The sequence below is a fragment of the Fopius arisanus genome, unplaced genomic scaffold (assembly GCF_000806365.1).
Source record: "Fopius arisanus strain USDA-PBARC FA_bdor unplaced genomic scaffold, ASM80636v1 scaffold00052, whole genome shotgun sequence".
In the NCBI taxonomy this organism is placed as follows: domain Eukaryota; kingdom Metazoa; phylum Arthropoda; class Insecta; order Hymenoptera; family Braconidae; genus Fopius; species Fopius arisanus.
The window spans coordinates 19,346-37,269 of NW_011887791.1; the positions used below are offsets into that span (position 1 = coordinate 19,346).

At 39.4% G+C, this 17,924-nt stretch overlaps 5 protein-coding genes across 8 annotated transcripts; 4 read left to right on the plus strand and 1 right to left on the minus strand.

Moving 5' to 3' along the window:
* Positions 1 to 68: 68 nt before the first annotated feature.
* Positions 69 to 5,067, plus strand: LOC105267961 (cationic amino acid transporter 2). 4 transcript variants are annotated; one of them, XM_011307160.1, is made up of 11 exons: positions 69 to 150; positions 694 to 783; positions 1,501 to 1,762; positions 1,986 to 2,270; positions 2,336 to 2,440; positions 2,757 to 3,281; positions 3,365 to 3,467; positions 3,529 to 3,677; positions 3,739 to 3,905; positions 3,979 to 4,087; positions 4,149 to 5,067. In XM_011307160.1, exons 3-11 carry the CDS (start codon positions 1,522 to 1,524, stop codon positions 4,223 to 4,225), a joined length of 1,761 nt encoding a protein of 586 aa, XP_011305462.1. In that variant the 5' UTR covers positions 69 to 150; positions 694 to 783; positions 1,501 to 1,521; the 3' UTR covers positions 4,226 to 5,067. The 4 variants fall into 4 exon arrangements, with proteins under 4 accessions (XP_011305462.1, XP_011305461.1, XP_011305463.1 ...); XM_011307161.1 differs by having other exon boundaries at positions 93 to 150; positions 772 to 783; XM_011307159.1 differs by lacking the exon at positions 694 to 783 and having other exon boundaries at positions 77 to 150.
* On the minus strand, positions 5,068 to 8,278 carry LOC105267962 (uncharacterized ATP-dependent helicase C17A2.12). Its single transcript, XM_011307162.1, has one exon. It carries the CDS (start codon positions 8,185 to 8,187, stop codon positions 5,137 to 5,139), a length of 3,051 nt encoding a protein of 1,016 aa, XP_011305464.1. The 5' UTR covers positions 8,188 to 8,278; the 3' UTR covers positions 5,068 to 5,136.
* Positions 8,279 to 9,242: 964 nt separating this feature from the next.
* LOC105267963 (syntenin-1) lies at positions 9,243 to 11,431 on the plus strand. Its single transcript, XM_011307163.1, has 8 exons — positions 9,243 to 9,438; positions 9,784 to 9,863; positions 9,935 to 10,153; positions 10,239 to 10,340; positions 10,441 to 10,676; positions 10,754 to 10,907; positions 10,979 to 11,088; positions 11,148 to 11,431. The coding sequence occupies exons 2-8, from the start codon at positions 9,813 to 9,815 to the stop codon at positions 11,197 to 11,199; spliced, it is 924 nt and encodes a 307-aa protein (XP_011305465.1). The 5' UTR covers positions 9,243 to 9,438; positions 9,784 to 9,812; the 3' UTR covers positions 11,200 to 11,431.
* A 2,082-nt stretch (positions 11,432 to 13,513) lies between these two features.
* Positions 13,514 to 14,017, plus strand: LOC105267964 (copper chaperone for superoxide dismutase-like). Its single transcript, XM_011307164.1, has 3 exons — positions 13,514 to 13,602; positions 13,666 to 13,808; positions 13,892 to 14,017. Exons 1-3 carry the CDS (start codon positions 13,517 to 13,519, stop codon positions 13,909 to 13,911), a joined length of 249 nt encoding a protein of 82 aa, XP_011305466.1. The 5' UTR covers positions 13,514 to 13,516; the 3' UTR covers positions 13,912 to 14,017.
* A 1,209-nt stretch (positions 14,018 to 15,226) lies between these two features.
* On the plus strand, positions 15,227 to 17,917 carry Taf5 (TATA-box binding protein associated factor 5). Its single transcript, XM_011307165.1, has 4 exons — positions 15,227 to 15,638; positions 15,809 to 17,003; positions 17,080 to 17,565; positions 17,660 to 17,917. The coding sequence occupies exons 1-4, from the start codon at positions 15,576 to 15,578 to the stop codon at positions 17,872 to 17,874; spliced, it is 1,959 nt and encodes a 652-aa protein (XP_011305467.1). The 5' UTR covers positions 15,227 to 15,575; the 3' UTR covers positions 17,875 to 17,917.
* Positions 17,918 to 17,924: the final 7 nt, after the last annotated feature.

A 17,924-nucleotide genomic window follows, 5' to 3' on the forward strand; every position in this document is an offset into this window, starting at 1 on the left:
TTTTTCACCACTCACCTGTATTATCACGTTCAATTAGGGCTTTAGAATTATCAAGTTTGAGATAACGAGCTTCGTTGAGACAATGTTAGTCCAGTCATATTGTATCCACGAGCCTTTTAACATCTCCGTTATATTTTTGAGCTGCCACATGTGAGAAATTATTCTGAATTATTTTAATTAATCCTATAATCATTCTCATCAAATATTTAATTTGTTTTTCAATGTCAAATTTAATTGTTCAACGCAATTCATTCATCAGTTATTCTGCAATAATTTTCTCCTTTTGAGTAATTGATTTCCGCTGCAAAAAAATTGATTGATTGCTAGTGGCTACTGCAATTATTAACCATAATTATTGTTCAATCTTCAAATTTTTATTATTATTACACGAAAGGAGAATTTGACGATTGAATAAATGAATAGTGAATAACCGAGGATTAAATAAATAAAAGGAGTTAGAGATAATTTTTTAACCTTTGATGGAAATGGTTATTAAAATAACTTCATTAATGACCTTGCACTCCATTAGTCCTTGTCTGGATCGGATTGTCGCAGTAATACCCCCAAAAATTCATAGTAGAAATTTCATTATGAACGAATTATTCTCTAGAAAATTTCCGATTTTTATCTGCCGATAAGATATTCATTTACGACTCCCTTCTCTAATCGTCTTCATTTAAACAAAAAATTTAGTCTCGAGTAGTTTTATGTCTCACGAAGTCTCACGGACTGCCAATAATTATAAACAATTACGGATTGAAATTACTGCAGAGAATTCCTCAGGTAAAAATTTACAGATAAAATTTTCTATAACTCAATAAAACGCGGAAAATATTGATTTCTGGTGGAAACGTGTGGGAACTTTTTTGGGGTTTATTAAATTTTCGATAAAAAAGGTCTTTTGATGTTTCCTCCTAAAATCAATAATTTTTTAGATTAATCGATATTCCCAGGGACTGTGAAATTCCACTCGTATTTTGCACATTGGCAACCGAATTTTCTCCGTAATTTTCTTTTCTAATTTTTTTTTTCGTGTCTTTTTTAATCAGTCGGTTGACTGCTCTATTTTGATTGCTTACAAAGTTGCGAGTGAATTTTAAATGGAGAGGAGACAGAAGAGACAATTCAATCGAATCTACTTAGTCTATCAATTGAATCGTCTGTTGAGTGTCACAGACTGGATTTTCAGTTTCACGAGTGTCTCAGAAGAAAAAAGTCCACTCCACAAATTATTTCTAAAAAAAAATCAGAAATCGCCGGAAAAATACTGATAAATCGATCATTACCGATTAAATAAATTCCATAAATTTTTCCACGTTCCCTTTTAATAACTGAATAAAAAAATAGAATAATAGAAAAAATTTTGTGGAAAGAATTGAAAATGGATATAGATTTGAAGGAATTTAGGACAGTGAGTGGCAGTTGAATTCTAATTTTCCCGATTAATTGATTATAAAATGATTTTTTAGTTGTGAATTGATTGGATTTCTTGTATCGAAGGTCCTGGGCACCGCCGGCAAGATGCAAGTAACCGATATAATAAAAACACTCGTAAAAACATTTACGAGAAAGAAAATGGTAAGTGCGGCAGGGGAGTCTGGCCTAGTCCGATGTTTATCCACTTTGGACTTGACAGCCCTAGGAATAGGCTCTACCCTAGGAGTCGGTGTCTACGTACTCGCTGGAAAAGTAGCTAAAGATGTTGCCGGACCGGCTGTCGTCATTTCCTTCGCTATTGCAGCAATTGCCTCAATGTTCGCGGGTAATTACTCACTTAAACAAGCGCGAAAACCAAATTCGAAAAACTAGATCTCAAATAATTCCCGATATCTCATAACCCAGGAAATTTACGGAAAAATGCGATAAGAGATTTTTCGTGGAGAATTGCTTTCCCCCCAAAAAATCTTATTCACTTTTTTTTCTAAGTCCTCTTTTTCGAGGGCTAAGGAAGAAAAATGTGATGAATTTGCTTCTCGATTTTCTAGGTCTTTGCTACGCGGAATTCGGGGCCCGAGTGCCCAAAGCTGGTTCAGCCTACGTTTACAGTTACGTAACAATGGGAGAATTCATAGCTTTTTTAATCGGTTGGACCCTAATCCTGGAGTACATAATTGGTTCGGCGAGTGTCGTCAGAGGCCTAAGCACTTACGTCGACGCATTATTCAACAATTCGATGAGAAATGCCTTCGAACATGCGGCGCACATTCAAGCCGATCATTTCTCACCGTATCCGGATTTTTTCGCCTTCGGAATAACCATCGTATTCTCACGTACGCAATGAATCAATTGAAAAGTACGAACGATTAATTAAATAACTCTTTTTTTTTTCTGACAGTGGCATTGGCTTTCGGAGCTAAAGAGTCATCCCTGGCCAACAACATCTTCACGTTCGTCAACTTGGGAGTGGTTTTGTTTGTTATCATCGCCGGGAGCTTCAAAGGTTATTAATTAATTCATCAAAATTAATTTGTTTAATGATTCGATAAAAAGTGCCGCTTCACAGACTTAGAAGAGATTTAGAAGCGAAATTTCGTTCGTTCAATTTCGTTAAATATCTATTCATCCAGCGGAAATACAGAATTTTTTGTAGATACATTTTTTGTAGCTTTCACTCGCCCCTACAAAAGTGGTCATAACGAAAATTTCGGTATCTCTCATAAATTTTAAGATAATCCCTGAGTTGCAGTAGAATTCACAATTTTAATTATTCTAATTCCAATTTTTGTAATTGTTTAAATTATTTTTTACCTTTCCAGCGGACGCGAAAAATTGGAAGCTGGAGAACCCGTGCCCGAAAGGTGGTGACGATTGCCCCAATGGAATCGGTGGATTTGCTCCTTTCGGGATATCCGGGATCCTGACGGGTGCTGCGACCTGTTTCTACGGTTTTATCGGTTTCGATTGTGTGGCGACAGCCGGGGAAGAGGCTAAGGATCCCAAGAAGTCCATTCCCATTGCCATCGTGGCATCCTTGACAGTCGTCTTTCTGGCGTACTTCGGTGTTTCCACAGTTCTTACAACTGTCATACCGTATTACCAGCAGGACGCAGACGCTCCATTTCCCCACTTGTTCGATACCATCGGATGGAGTTGGGCCAGGTGGATGGTGTCCATTGGGGCCATCTGCGGACTCTGCTCCAGCCTCCTCGGTGCAATGTTCCCACTGCCGAGGGTCATTTACGCAATGGCCAATGACGGACTCATCTTCAAGTGGATGGGAACTGTCAATCCTAGGTTCCATACACCCCTCATGGGCACTTTGTCAGCTGGACTTTTGACAGGTTAAATTTCAATTAAAATAATTGACAATTACCCAATTACTTCTCTTTTTTCATTGATTAATGAAATCGAAAAAATATTTCAGGGGTTCTAGCTGCGATTTTCGAGCTCGGACAATTAGTCAATATGATGAGCATTGGAACTCTTCTCGCTTACTCGATCGTTGCGGCCTGTGTTTTAATTCTCAGGTGAAAAATCAGCTGTCAAAAATTTTTCCAGTCGATTTTTTATTCAATTGCGTCTTTCCAGGTATGAGGAGAGTGAGGCATACGAAAAACGAGACAATAGGGAGCCAAAAACTTTAGAATACACATTAAAACAGCTGTTGAATCTGAATAATCTCCACATGTCCACGAAATTGACGAGTCGAATCGTCAGTTGGCTGGTCTTCGTCTACGGTAAATCCTCTCACCCCCCAAAAAATCAATTCAAACGAAAAACGATTTTTTTTTCTTCCAGTCATTTTGTGTTTCTGCACAACTGGAATCATCAGGACCTTCTCCGGAGAAATAATGAGAGGAAAAGTCTGGCCAATTATTCTCCTCGTAGTTGTCCTGAGTTGTCTTGCAATTGCAGTTCTACTAATTCATCTTCAACCGAAATCCGAAAAAAAACTGAACTTCTCGGTGAGTATGAAATATAATTGAGACGAATAATCCGACTGAGGATTAATTGGCTTGTTGTTAAAATAATTATCAGGTACCATTAGTGCCATTCCTCCCAGCCATCAGTATTCTCATCAATATCTACCTCATGGTGATGCTGGACATCATGACCTGGATACGATTCGTCGTGTGGATGGTTTTAGGTAAATTCGAATGCTCCCGCAAATTATCGGACTCTATTATTTTTCATTTCGATCTTTTCAGGTCTTTCAATTTATTTTTTCTACGGCGTATGGCACAGCACCCACAGAGAAAATTCCACGAGCTCTGAGACGACGTAACAAATACTCTGTAAATACTCTGATAAATAAACTATTTGACATTCCTGTAAAAAATGAGGATGACTCAAATTTCGATGGAACAGATTTATTAATTTTCATTAAACTCTGAGAAAAAAACTCTTCTCATTCGATCGAGTGTACAACAAATATGAAACGGAGAAAATAGATTATATATTCTTAAGTGATAATCAGGTCTCAGGTACCAGCTTCTATCGTTAATATATCTCCAGTGATGTCTATTTCGTGCTTGCACTGGAGATTGAAAAGCCTCGAATACTTTTTCTTTGGCTATCAGATATAAAAAGGGAAATCAGACTTTACGATCATTTTTAAGCACAAGTTGTGCATGAGATCACATCAACACATTTAATGCAGTACATTCCAAACTTATTTTAATAAATAATTATAAATACTTCACGTTTTTCATAAAGAACCACAAATCACAAATGATTAATCGACTTCATTAATGAGAGTTTATCTGATACTTTTCCATCCTTTGCGCTTATTACGGACGGATTAAATATATTTTCAGGATTTAATACTCATCAATTTTTTAATCCTTATCAAATACTCCGAGAGATGAAAGAATAATTTCCCACCGGAATAATACATCCCAAAAATTGATTAACATCAATATTATGAAATGCTCATATCATTATAAAATCCTCTCAGAAAATAATTTCTCATCTCACCCATCGGGACAAAGTTTCAACATTTTTTTGGACGTGAAAATTCCTTAATTTCTGCCTAGCCTATTCTTGAACATCTCAGCAAAAAAAAATCTCAATCCTTTTTCTCTCCTTCTCCCATCCACAAAACGAAAAAAAAACGAACAAAAAAAATTCTCATTTCCGGAATGATAAAAAAAAACAAACAAAAAAAAAACGATAAAAATCCTTTCCTGTTCTCGCCTATCCAATGTTGAAGAGTCTGCACATTTCTGCCAGTTCCAGTCTCCTGACCTCGTGCCTGCTTCCAGCAAGTACAGCCTCAGCAATCCTGAGTTTTTTAGCCTGAAGATCAACAATTTTCTCCTCGATGGTATCAGGACAGATGAACTTGTGAATAAAGACAGGCCGAGCCTGTCCAATCCTGTATACCCTGTCCTCGGCCTGTACCTCAAGCTGAGGATTCCAGTGTACATCAACGATAATAACATGATTAGCCCCTTTGAGATTGAGTCCCTGTCCACCAGCCCTCAACGACAGCAGCAGCACCATGATTTCATTTGTATTATTAAACTTGTCAACAATCCTCTCCCTCTGGGGATATAGTGTAGCCCCAGTGTATGCCTCACTGGTCGCCCCATTAATATATTCAAGATGCTCTCCAATGATGTCAAGGTACTTCACCCAATCCGATACAATGATAACCTTCTCCCCCTTGCTGACGATTTCCTCTACCTTCTGGAGTACAGCAGTCATCTTCGAGGACCGGCTCTCCCTCCTGAACACAGGATTGTCCGCCGTGAGAATTCGACGATCGACAACTCTTCCATCGACCCCGATCTCCTCACCTCCATCGAAAGCAGCGAGATCTTGAAGTAGTTTGTTGGCATCCTCGAGTTTATTCACAGGTAGATTGTCAACTCCAGCCTCTTCGAAGTCCTCTTGTGCCAGAAATTTCGTGATCAAATGGGGATGACAGCAGATTTGCCTCAGCCTTAGGATCAGCGTGAGGATGTGATGTCTGGAGACGACCTCCTCTCGACGCTCCAGGAACTTCTTCTGAGCATCAGTCAGCTGATAATCATTGTAATTATTATTTCTCGTGTAGCAGGGACCCAGTACCATTCTTCTTTCCTTTTCAGTCTTCTGGTGGAGGAACTGGATGAAGAGAGTCCTGGAGTAAGTCATAACCCTGTCGTAGACGAGCCTCTCTTCGGGGACTAGGACAATAGTAACGTCTCTCTTTGTTTTGAGAGGGAGCTGTATTAGGCCAGCCTTCATCATTGCATCCTTCGTTCTCCTCAGCATCACTGCTTCCATAATGCAGTGCAGCCTGGCAGTGCCTGCAGCATCATTGTTAGCCACCCACTTGTTGAAATGCTTCAAATTGTCGAAGGGTCTGACTTTGAGAAATCTCATTATGGGAAATATATCCTTGACGAGATTGTGAATTGGTGTTCCAGTGAGGACCCAACGTTTCTGGGTCACTAGTGCAGCTACACACTCAGATCTCAGGCTGTTAGGATTCCTAATGATGTGTGCCTCATCCAGGATCACTCTCTTCCAGTGAATTTTGAAGAGAATCTGGGCTCGAGTCTTGTGGTTATTAAATAGGGTATCGTAACTAGTAATGACAATTTGATTTGATCGAAGTCTCCAGATATTTGTCTCCTTGTCCTTGTGGTAGATGTTGATGTCTGGGATGCACCCTCTCGTCTCGATCTCCTGCTTCCACTGGGGTATCAGATTCGCTGGGCAGACAATGAGGGTTCCCCCGGGCTCAACACGATCGTCTCTCTCTCCGCACTCTATCTCCCGTGATCTCATCATCAGAGCAATTGCTGTTACAGTTTTTCCAAGGCCCATGTCATCGGCAAGAATTCCCCCAGCTGGTGTACAGCTCTCTCTCCACAGCATCCAGGAGAGGGCCTTCTCCTGGTGCTCGAGGAGTTTCACTCTCATTCGTCGAGGAGTAGACGTTCTTGCCTCGTCCTCTGGTTTTGTCTGCAACTGATCGTGGATCTTCAGGATTGCCTCCACCGTCTCCAACCCCTCCATCTGGGTCTTCTCATTGTGAGTCTGTCTGCTTTTGGATTTTGGTAGGTAATAATTCAGGTATTTTCGCATTGTCTCGTCGTCGAACGTTGGTTTCTGCTTGAAACGAAGTCCTGGGGGGGAGTCTAAGCTGCTCTCATCAGGATCGTATTCAGGGAAGTACATCTCCGAGTCTGAGGACATCAGATCCTGAGGATTGTCCTGGGGTACCGGACCTTCGCCTGGTCCCTGATCGATAGCAGTCGCTCGAGAGGTCGAGGCCAGACTGTCCCAGATCATTTTAGGATCATAGGGGTTGCTATCATCGTCTTCGAATTGTTCCGTTGAGTATCTCCTCCATCGTCCTCGACGACTCCAACGATTATTACGATTACGACGATTATTCATCTTCGACGAGAAGTTCTTGGCATTCCAGGAGATCAGGGGGAAATTTGTGGAAGGTGAAGGGTTCTGGACGTTCCAGGAAGTCAGAGGAATATTCCGGGTTGTCAGGAGAGCATTATTGACAACTGGAGGGTTTTGGACGTTCGAGGGAACCCTTTCGGGAATAATCGTGGATGCGTGTGGGGCTCGAGAAATATTTTTTTTAGGTATATACCTCACCTGGGCTGGAACCTCTCCATCGGAGAAGTCATCGTCTGTCTTCCACCCCACGTCGACGTCCTCATCAGGTTCGTAGAGCTCAAGAGGTTGGAATTCTTCAGGAGACACTAGACGATTTACAGGCGCTGATGGGACGCTGGATTCCACGGGCTCGACTTCCAGGGGAAGATCCTCGTCCAGGGTCTCGAACTCGATGAACTCTGAAGGTTCCTCAGGGTCTCCACCAGAAGTTGAGGGTTTTGATGAGCTCGGATCAAGAGAAGTCGATGCCTGAGAATTATCCTGACTTTCCTCCATCTTATCCAGGTAGTTCAACACTTTTTGGAAGGATTTCGGACGTTTTGATGAGTTCACCTCGAGGGAGATCGAGACCTGAGTATTATTCTGACTTTTCTCTATTTTCTCCAGGTATTTGAGCACATTTTGAAAGGATTTTGAGGCTTCAGCAGCCCCTGAAGGAATTACTAAACGCATGGAGAATTCTTCTGAGGGAGACACATCTGGGGATGCGTCGGGGAAGTCAGGACAGCAGATTCTCCTCCTCTTCTCAGGGGTTGGGGACGTCTCCCTGTCAGTCACCGTTTTCCTGAGGGTTAAGACTCTTGTGGAAGGCATTGGAAAACGCACAGAGGACATCACACTAATTCAAAGGCACAAAGCAAACTGGAAAGACAGTTGGCGGTTTGAACAGGATTCAACAGGCATGTCCCCACCTCGCGGTTATCAAGAATTGAAGTGAAAATCGGCGCGACGTCATTTCTTCTGATTGGACGATTCGTATTCCACGCGCGCGCGTAAACACCTGAATTTTTTAGATTTTCAAAGAGATTCGAAAATTTATCATTAGATTGTTATTGATTAATTATCTAATTAAAATTTTTCAAGTGTCAATTTTTCTAAAAGTGAAAAAATTTTAAATTACTCCACGAGGACTAATTCGCCTTCAATTCGGATCTATGGTCGGTCCGCAACCCAGAACTACTCGCTTCTCCCGGGAATTCCCCTTATTGCGAGATTGGTGAGTTTTTAAAAAAAAATTTCAAGTCCCAAATTTTCCAAATTTTCCGAAAAATGAAAAAATTTAAAATCACTCCACGAGGGCTCATTCACCCTCAATTCAGATCTACGGTCGGTCCGCAACCCAGAACTATTCGCTTCTCCCGGGAATTCCCATTATTACGCAATTGGTGAATTTTTCAAAAAATTTTTCAAGTGCCAATTTTTCAAAAAGTGAAAAAATTAAAAATCACTCCACGAGGGCTAATTCGACCTGAATTTGGATCTACGGTCGGTCCGCTACTCAGAACTCTTCACTTTTCTCAAATATTCCCATTATTACGCAATTGGTGAATTTTTCAAAAAATTTTTCAAGTGCCGATTTTTCAAAAAGTGAAAAAATTTAAAATCACTCCACGAGGGCTAATTCGTCCTCACTCCGGATCCGCGGTCCGTCCGCAACTCAGAACTCTTCGCTTTTTCCAGGAATTCCCATTATTACGCAATTGGTGAATTTTTAAAGTGTATCAGGCATGTTTTTCGAATCGCAAAAATCGGAAACACCCCTAATTGGTATCCTCAAAAATTGAAATCAGTTCATTCAAAACTCCTTAAAAGATCGACCGGAGTTCAATTCCAAGTTTGAAATTCCCACACTTGGAGAGAGTATAAGTTAGGTTAGTCAGAGTGATGACATATGCAATCAACGCTAACTCTGACTGCTCCACCTCTCTCACTCTCTTTATTTAATCCGCCTTATTCATTCATTTCGTTAAATTCTCGTACTCAGAAACAAAGGATTGTGACAGCACAGACATTATTTCATCTCATTGTATAACTCAACACTAAAAGAGCCAACGATCATTGCCATCTAAGAAATTATAGGAATCCGTGAGTAAAAACGTTTGACAGTTGCTTATCAATATTGCTTGTTGATTATGCATTATTTTCTATTTCAAATGCTTATTACGTTTATTCTAATCGCCAGACAATTTTCAATACAATAAAGCCGTTCATTATTTTCTGTTTATTATTTTTTGTACTCCAACTTTTCCACTAACATGCGTATGTACGTTCTATTTTTTTCCTATAGGCTATTCATCTCTAGATGACTAATGACTTGATAACAATGATCGTTCTCATAATAAATTCCTATAAAATCATTAAATAATTATCAGCGACATACATTTTGCCTGTCCACGTCGCTCTTAAAATACTCATAATTATTTTTTCTAGCTTATTTTCCTAGAGAAATTTTGGACAACATGGCTCTATATCCGTCTCTGGAGGACATGAAGGTGGATCAGATGATGAAGGTAGAGACTCTATATCATAACTTCTCGTGTATCGAATACAAAATACAAGAAAATATTTTGAACTTACGTAGGCTCAATTGCAATCTGAGTATTCGGAGTATGCATCTCAGATGAATACGACTCCATCACGAGCGTCAGAAGTTCCATCGGCACCAATTCTCAATCGACAGGAATATGCAGAAATTTCGGGACCATTGTATCCTGCATTGGCAGACTATATGGGTCTTGAATTAACTGCGGAAATGATTGAAGCTAATATGCCTGAGTATTCGATTGCTGTTCGCCAATCTGTAAGTGGAATAATTACGTCATATCAAGTATTGAAAGCACTGAAATAATCATTGTGGGTATCAATATAATTTTTACGCTTTTCAGACGGAAATTACAACATCTGGACCAATTGCTGGTATGACAGCACCACTCTCTGGAGATTCTCTGGGTTTACAACGAGCTCAAGTATCACATGGAATTCGAGAGGTAGATTAATTGTAGATAATTTGATAATATGATTATTCCAATGTGAGGGACTCCCATATTATTATGACTACTATAATTTTTTTCTTCTGGTAAATTTCAGTTGACTCTCTGCAAAGATAAGGATGGAAAAATTGGACTTCGTGTACACTCGATAAATAGTGGAATATTTGTGTGTCTTGTGAGTCCTAATTCTCCAGCAGCTCTTGCTGGCCTCAGATTTGGCGATCAAATTCTTGATATCAATTCAACTTCAGTTGCTGGTTTTACAATGGATCAAGTGCACAAGTTATTGAGAAATGCCCCGATTAATGGTATCAAAGTGATCGTCAGAGACAGGTGAATTGAAATATAATTTTAAACTTGCCTTGAAATTTGTGGGATTCTCTTCTGAATTAATTATTTTCCTTATGCAGACCATTCGAGCGCACAGTGACAATGCACAGAGACAGTTCTGGTCAGATTGGTTTTCAATTTAAAGAAGGTAAAATAATAGCTCTCGTCAAAGACTCGTCAGCAGCTCGAAATGGCCTTCTTACTGACCACCAAATTTTAGAGATTAATGGCAAGGTGAGTTGCATACTTTATTGTTGTGTCTAATTTTATTATTTCTATTATTAAGTGAATTGTTTAAATTGCAGAACGTTGTTGGACTCAAGGACAAGGAAATCGCTGCAGAAATTTCTCAAGGCTCAGATGTCGTGACAATTACAGTAATTCCCTCGTACATCTATGATCATATGATCAAAAAGTGAGTGCGTAAATTAATATATAGATTAACATATATTTATCTAACATATTTTCATTTAGGATGTCAAGCAGTCTCTTGAAGCTGATGGACCATTCAGTGGCAAACCTTTGAATACCTTCATCACACCATATCGAGAATATCTTTTACCTACTAATTATTGCTATTCGTATTTTTACGTAAATGAATCATATATTTTAAATGACCAAGTGCCACATAACAGTTGTTTCAACTATTGGAAAGTTCATTCCGTTGTTTTTAAAATCGTGTATACATTACTCAATAACATAAAACACGAAAAAAAAAAATTATGACATCGTGATACAATATACGTAGACAAACAGAATGGAATATTTTTTTATTTTTCCCTTGCGAATTGTAGAAATTGGTATTCACTGAAATTTTAAAATTTTGCATTGCACTGTTTTTTTAACAGAGAATTATTTATTAAGTTGAGAATTTTCGCAATTATCTTATCTCGTCAAATGGAGACTACTCACGGCGTTCTGTGTGCACGGACGGTCTGCGTGCGTATGCACGCAGTATCGCCTGGCGACCCCCACTCGAGCGGTCTTCTGTGCGCATGCAGGGTGTTCTGTGCGCATGGGGAGTGCTCTGTGCGCAAGCGCGGAGTATCGCCGGGGGACCCCCCCCCACTCAAGCGCCGCCTCCGACGCCCTGCCATTTTCAGTGGGGAGTCAGTCGTTCCGCGACCCGCGCGTAGAGCGGTCAGTCTCGCGTCGCGTTGTTAAAATTCGTTAATATCGGGGTCCTAGTGAGCGCAGAAAACCGGCGCTGCCTGTGAACATTGAAAATACAAAGTGCGGGACTCAGTGCAAGTGATTTTGTGAAGTGTTCAGTGTGTTTAGATACGGACTAAAGTGACAGTGCGAATTAAATTCGAAGGATTACTTTTTTCATTCATCTTATTTTGAATGATTAAAAATATTATTTGATCTTTGATATTATTTTATTGATCTTTGTGGATTTTGAGTTGATAAAACATTCTTGGTTGTGTGGTGAGTGATTAGTGAACTTTTGAACTGTCTGGAGTGCTGATGCTGCCAAGCCGACTTCAACCTTTGGCGGGAGAATCACATGTAGATCTTCAGGATCGGAGGGCATCTTGCAACCGACTGCAAGGTGAGTTTCGTATGCATTTTTTTTATGACCTTGAAGCATAATTTTCATTTTATTTTCATGTCATTTTTTTCATTCCTGATTCTTGATATATTCAATGCTTACATTACAAACAATTTTCAATTATCCAATTAACTCTCCAATAAAATAAAAAAATTTAAAATAAAAAATAATAAATAATTTTAAATAATAATTTTAAATAAAATCTCGCAAATCAAAATTCAAAATCGCCTTTGCAGTAAAAAAATTATTTTGTCGAAATTTCATTAACAATTTGTTTTTTTTTTTATGTTTACAGTTAAGGTAAGATGTTCGAAAGGTGAAAATTGAAAGCGGACTTATTTTCATCCAACGCCGGTGAGTGAAATTTATTTATTAATTAGCGCCGCCGAATATATATCGTATCCGTTCCGTGGATTTTTTCGTGGTCGGTTCGGGGGATTGATGTCGAGATGCCAGTAAATATGGCTCCATCAGATAAATCGCGAGTGCGTGTATAAACAAGTGATTGACTACGCTGGAGTGCTGCATTTTGAAATTTGAATTAAAGCCCGGTTGGATTGTCTGGAAAAGATGATTTACTCCAAAATTGCCACTCCTAATTACTCCACCAATTAATCGATTTTTCCGATAATTGTTAGCTAGCGCTCTAGTTGTTGACAACCGCTACAGTGCTAGCTAATAATTATTGGAAAAAACGATTAATTTCCGGAGTAACTAGCAGTCCAAATTTCGGAGTAAATTATATTTTCCAGATAATCCATCCGGGCCTTAAATTTACGTCATATTTTATATCTCCGCCCAAAACAGTAAGTACGATATTAAATTATTATTGAAGTAAATCTAATGTAAGTATTAATGTAATAGATATTAATGAAGTGAAGATATTTTTAATAACTGGTAATTCGTCGAAACACAAATAATCAGCAATCGGAGGCTTTGAAATCAGCTCGTCAAAAATTCAAGTCAGTGGAATCTGAGGCATCGAAGAGCTCAGAGTTATTAAAAGGAAAGCTAGAGAGATTGAAGGAGAAGGACAGGGAGTCATCGACGAGGCAGGAAAAACGGAGCTGGGCAATTGGGTAAGGAAATTTCAAAATTTGCGAAGGGAGGTGCTGAGACGTTATCAGAAAAAAGTCAGGCTTTTGAGATGACCAATACCTTTCAGATTATATCACAGACCGCAGAAGTCGGTAGGAAAGAATTAGACAATCATGGGATTCAAGGACGAGTCTATGTACTATTGACTAAATTGAGAAAACAAAAGGAGATATTAGAGAGTGAAGAGAAAATGGTTGAAGCTAATACAGAGGCGACCGGTGTTCTGGACAAGGGGAATAGTTCAACATCAAAATTTGATGGAAATAGTGGCCAGAAGTGAGTATGAATAATTTCTTTCGTATTGCTTTTACTCAACACTTTTAATCATTTATTCCACAGACTAGCGTGTGGAATTATCGCGAGATCATCAGGAGTCTTCGAAAATACGAAAAGAATTTGTGCCTGCGATGGGACGACCCTGTGGGATGAGCGAGATGAGTCTAAACAAAAAGGTTCATTCAAAAATACTTTCATATATCCAGGTAAATGCACCATAGCCTAATACTCGTAGTATTTACCGATTAAATACAATTTTAAAAGCCAATGTTTTGTGTTTTTTTTTCAGGGTGTGGTAATAATCTTTAAATTCGACTCAGAGTGGATAGTGCACTTTTTAAATAATAATAAATTTATTTCTGTATGCAGGTCATGTAAAAGTCATATAATTTCATAATATTCCTGATGAAACATTTTTATATTTCAGTTTTTACTTATGTGGAGAGCTGAAGGTATTTATAACTCAAATAAAAATTCAATATAAACCCATAAATAAATGTTTATTGTGTTCGATCAGATTGATTTAATTCGTAATTTATCATTTATCAGTGTGCGTGACGTAAAAAAAATAATAATAATCCAAAAAGGTATGCGAATTACTAGGAAAATTCGATCGATTGAGAATAAATCATTCGTTATCAGAACCACTGTCGTCAGAATTAGTTCTGCCTCGAATTGTTTTTGATTTCTGGTTTCCAAAGAGTAGATTAGACGGCTTCTTTCCCTTTTGTGGTGGATTCAACAGGTCACCAGTGTATGATATTGCACCAGACTGGGCTATTCTTCACTCCATCATCTTTGTGGAAAAATCGTCGGAATTTCCGAGGTCCGTGAAGCCTACGATGTAATCTTTTGTCTTGTTGTCTGAGATGAGGGCTATCGTGGGAATTATTCTGGATAACTCCCTGTTGACGATTTCGGTTTCCTCTTGAGCTCTCGCATTTTGTCTACCTTCACCTTTCGTAAATCCATTATCTTTCTTCAGGTCAAGAATTGTTCTAGGAATTCATCGACTTCTGTATCTCCCGATAAGAATTTCTCAGCTATTTTCAGGACACGAAGGAGAATACAAATAAAAATCACAATTATAATTTGATAATTGTTTATATAATTGCTTAAATAATTACTTCCGATTCTTCTTCAATTTCCACAGCAGCTCGACAATGCATCTAGAATATCCATAGAAATTGATGAATTTATTATTAATTCATTATTATTTATTATTAATAAATGTCATGGCTCTTTTTTGATTCCAGGTTTTTAAATCATAACAATTTCCCATTTATTAACTTAGTGGATTAGGCCTACAGGGGATACCACTTTAAAAAAAACGCGTTAAAGACTCTACCCCTTGGGTGACGTGGAAAGAGTTTCACTTTAATTACTTGATTTATGAAAAAATAGTCAATACTGGGGAAGAATCTCTCGTATTGAAATAATCATATACCCATTGTTCATTTATGCTTTTGTAGACAATTTTTATGCCATACCTTTTTTTTTCATGTCAATTTGAAAGAAAAAAAATCAAACGACTCGACTGGCATTCAAATTTAAACGCCAGAAATCGCTGAATTGTGGGGACGAATCGCGCATGAGGAGAAGGCGTTATACAGCGCTACGTACGACGTCTGAAGGTACTTGTCTCGTGTTTTGATGTCGGCGACATCAAAGCTTGGCAATACCTCCCTGTATCATACCTTAAAAAAATAATTTTTTTTGTAAACATACAAAGCAGATAAGTTGTAAAAAGTGCAGGATTCCTCCTCAAGCTGTAACGCATCCTCACACGATCCCTGGCTTCCCCTTTTGTGAGTCCTCTTCGAGGATCATAATACAATTTTCATCGACATGGACTAAAATATATTTTAGTTATCGATGAATCGGCGCAACATTATTGACTCAGTAATTACTGCCAGCATTCCACTATTGGGATTATAAAAACGTTTATATTGTATTGGATTACTCGAATAATCATGGAGCCTGATAGGAACACGATGGTTGCTGTCCTCCAGCTCCTGCGGAAATACAACCTGAAGGTACTGTGCCTGATACCTGATACATAACCTCTAAACTCTCCACTCCAGATGTAAAAAAATAATAAAAGTCCAAAACTATTTCAGAATCATAGAAATTTAATACAAACTCAATTAAATACCTTACAGTATTTACAAATTTTAGTTAGCAGTGAAGTAATTGTTTTTTGTAGGGGACAGAAGATCTCCTTCGAAAGGAGGCGAACCTGTCAGACGTTTCGATCGACGACACCCAGCAAACAGATTCTGAAGTCAGTAGTGTTTTATCAGCGTACAAGAGCGAGGGTGATCCAGCTCTCTACGAAAAAGCCTACAGCGAGCTAAAAAAATTTGTCGAGAGTTCCCTGGACATCTACAAACATGAATTGGGAACAATTCTGTACCCGGTTCTTGTGCACATGTACCTGGAGCTTGTGTACAACAGCCATTCAAAAGAAGCCCAACAGCTGATGGAGAGATTCAGTGGAAATCTCGAGGAATATTACCAAAGTGACCTGAAAAAGCTGTCGAATGTGACAACGAGAGAGCAGATGGCGGAAAACGAGCTGACAGACACGTTCAAGTCCAATCAATTCATCATCAGAATATCGAGGGATACCCTGTCGATCCTGAAGCGTCACCTCCAGGAGAAGAAGCACTCTGTCCTTTTGAATATTATCCAGGAGCACCTGTACTTCGATATGTACGAGGGAGTTGCCAGGAATAAGCAGCAGATCCAGGCGACATCGGGTGCAATGTTGGGGGAGGCAACAAGACAGGATAACAAAACCAAAGTCTACTACGGTCTTCTCAAGGAACCTGACATCCAGTGTGTACCACCTGCTGAGGAGGAGGAGGGAGAGGAGGGAGCCAACGAGGGGGACAAACCCAAGAAAAAAAAACCCAAGAAGGATCCACTGTTCTCGAAAAAAACAAAGTCAGATCCCAATGCACCTCCTGTTGGACGAATGCCACTTCCCAATCTCAAGGATGCTGATAAACTCGAGAAGATCAAGGCTCTCAGAGAAGCCTCCAAGAGAGTCAATCTCAGCGCTGATTCACTACCTTCTATTTGTTTTTATACTCTTTTAAATAGTGTACACAGCGTTACTGCTGCCGAGGTCGCTGAGGACTCCAGTCTCTTGGCTGTTGGATTTAGTGATTCAACGTTGAAAGTCTGGAGTCTAGTGCCCCAGAAGCTCAGGCTCATGAAGTCGGGGGAGAATCTCGTGGATATTGACAGGGAGGCTGATGATGTACTTGTCAGGATGATGGATGACAGGACTGCTGAGACTGTAAGGACTCTCCATGGACACAGTGGACCTATTTATTCGTTGAGCTTCAGTCCTGATAGGAATTTACTGCTGTCCTGTGGCGAAGACACTACTGGTGGATTTTTATTTTTTTTTTATTACCAGCAATAAATAATATGGAAATTGAAGAGATTTTTTTTTAATGTCTTCAGTTCGATTGTGGTCTCTTCACACGTGGACGTGCGTCGTCTGCTACAAGGGGCATTTGTTCCCTGTCTGGTGCGTTAGATTCTCTTCTCATGGGTATTATTTTGCCACCGGATCCCACGACAAGACTGCAAGACTCTGGGCAACGGATTCTCACCAGCCTTTGAGGATATTCGCTGGGCACTACTCTGACGTCGATGTCGTACAGTTTCATCCTAATTCTAATTATATTGTCAGTGGCTCCAGCGATATGACCATCAGACTCTGGGACTGCGTCACTGGGAATCAAGTCCGACTCATGACTGGCCACAAGGCCCCAATCTTTGCTCTGTCCTTCTCTATTGAGGGAAGATTTCTAGCTTCTGCTGGAGCTGACAACAGAGTTCTTGTTTGGGATCTGGCACATGGGCATCTCGTTGCTGCACTCTCTGGACACACCAGCACTATTCACAGTCTCTCTTTCAGCAGAGATGGAAATATTCTCGTGTCAGGTAATTTTATCAATATTAATTTTATCAATATTAATTATTCACAATTTATTTCAAATATTTATTTGACGAAATAAAAATTCTGATTGAACGTCAGCTTCTCTGGACTGCACCCTAAAGCTATGGGACTTTACAAAACTCGCTGAAGAGATGAGTCTGGAGGACGTCAATGTATCCCACAACCCTGATGTCAAAACTTCTGCTGAGTCTTATCTCCTTCGAACTTTTCCCACAAAAAATTCTGCAGTATTGGCTCTTCATTTCTCTCGGAGAAATCTCCTCCTCAGCGTGGGAATGTTCGAGGCATCGTGAATGATGTATAAATAATCCAATAAATTCGTAATATTCTTCAATACAACGAG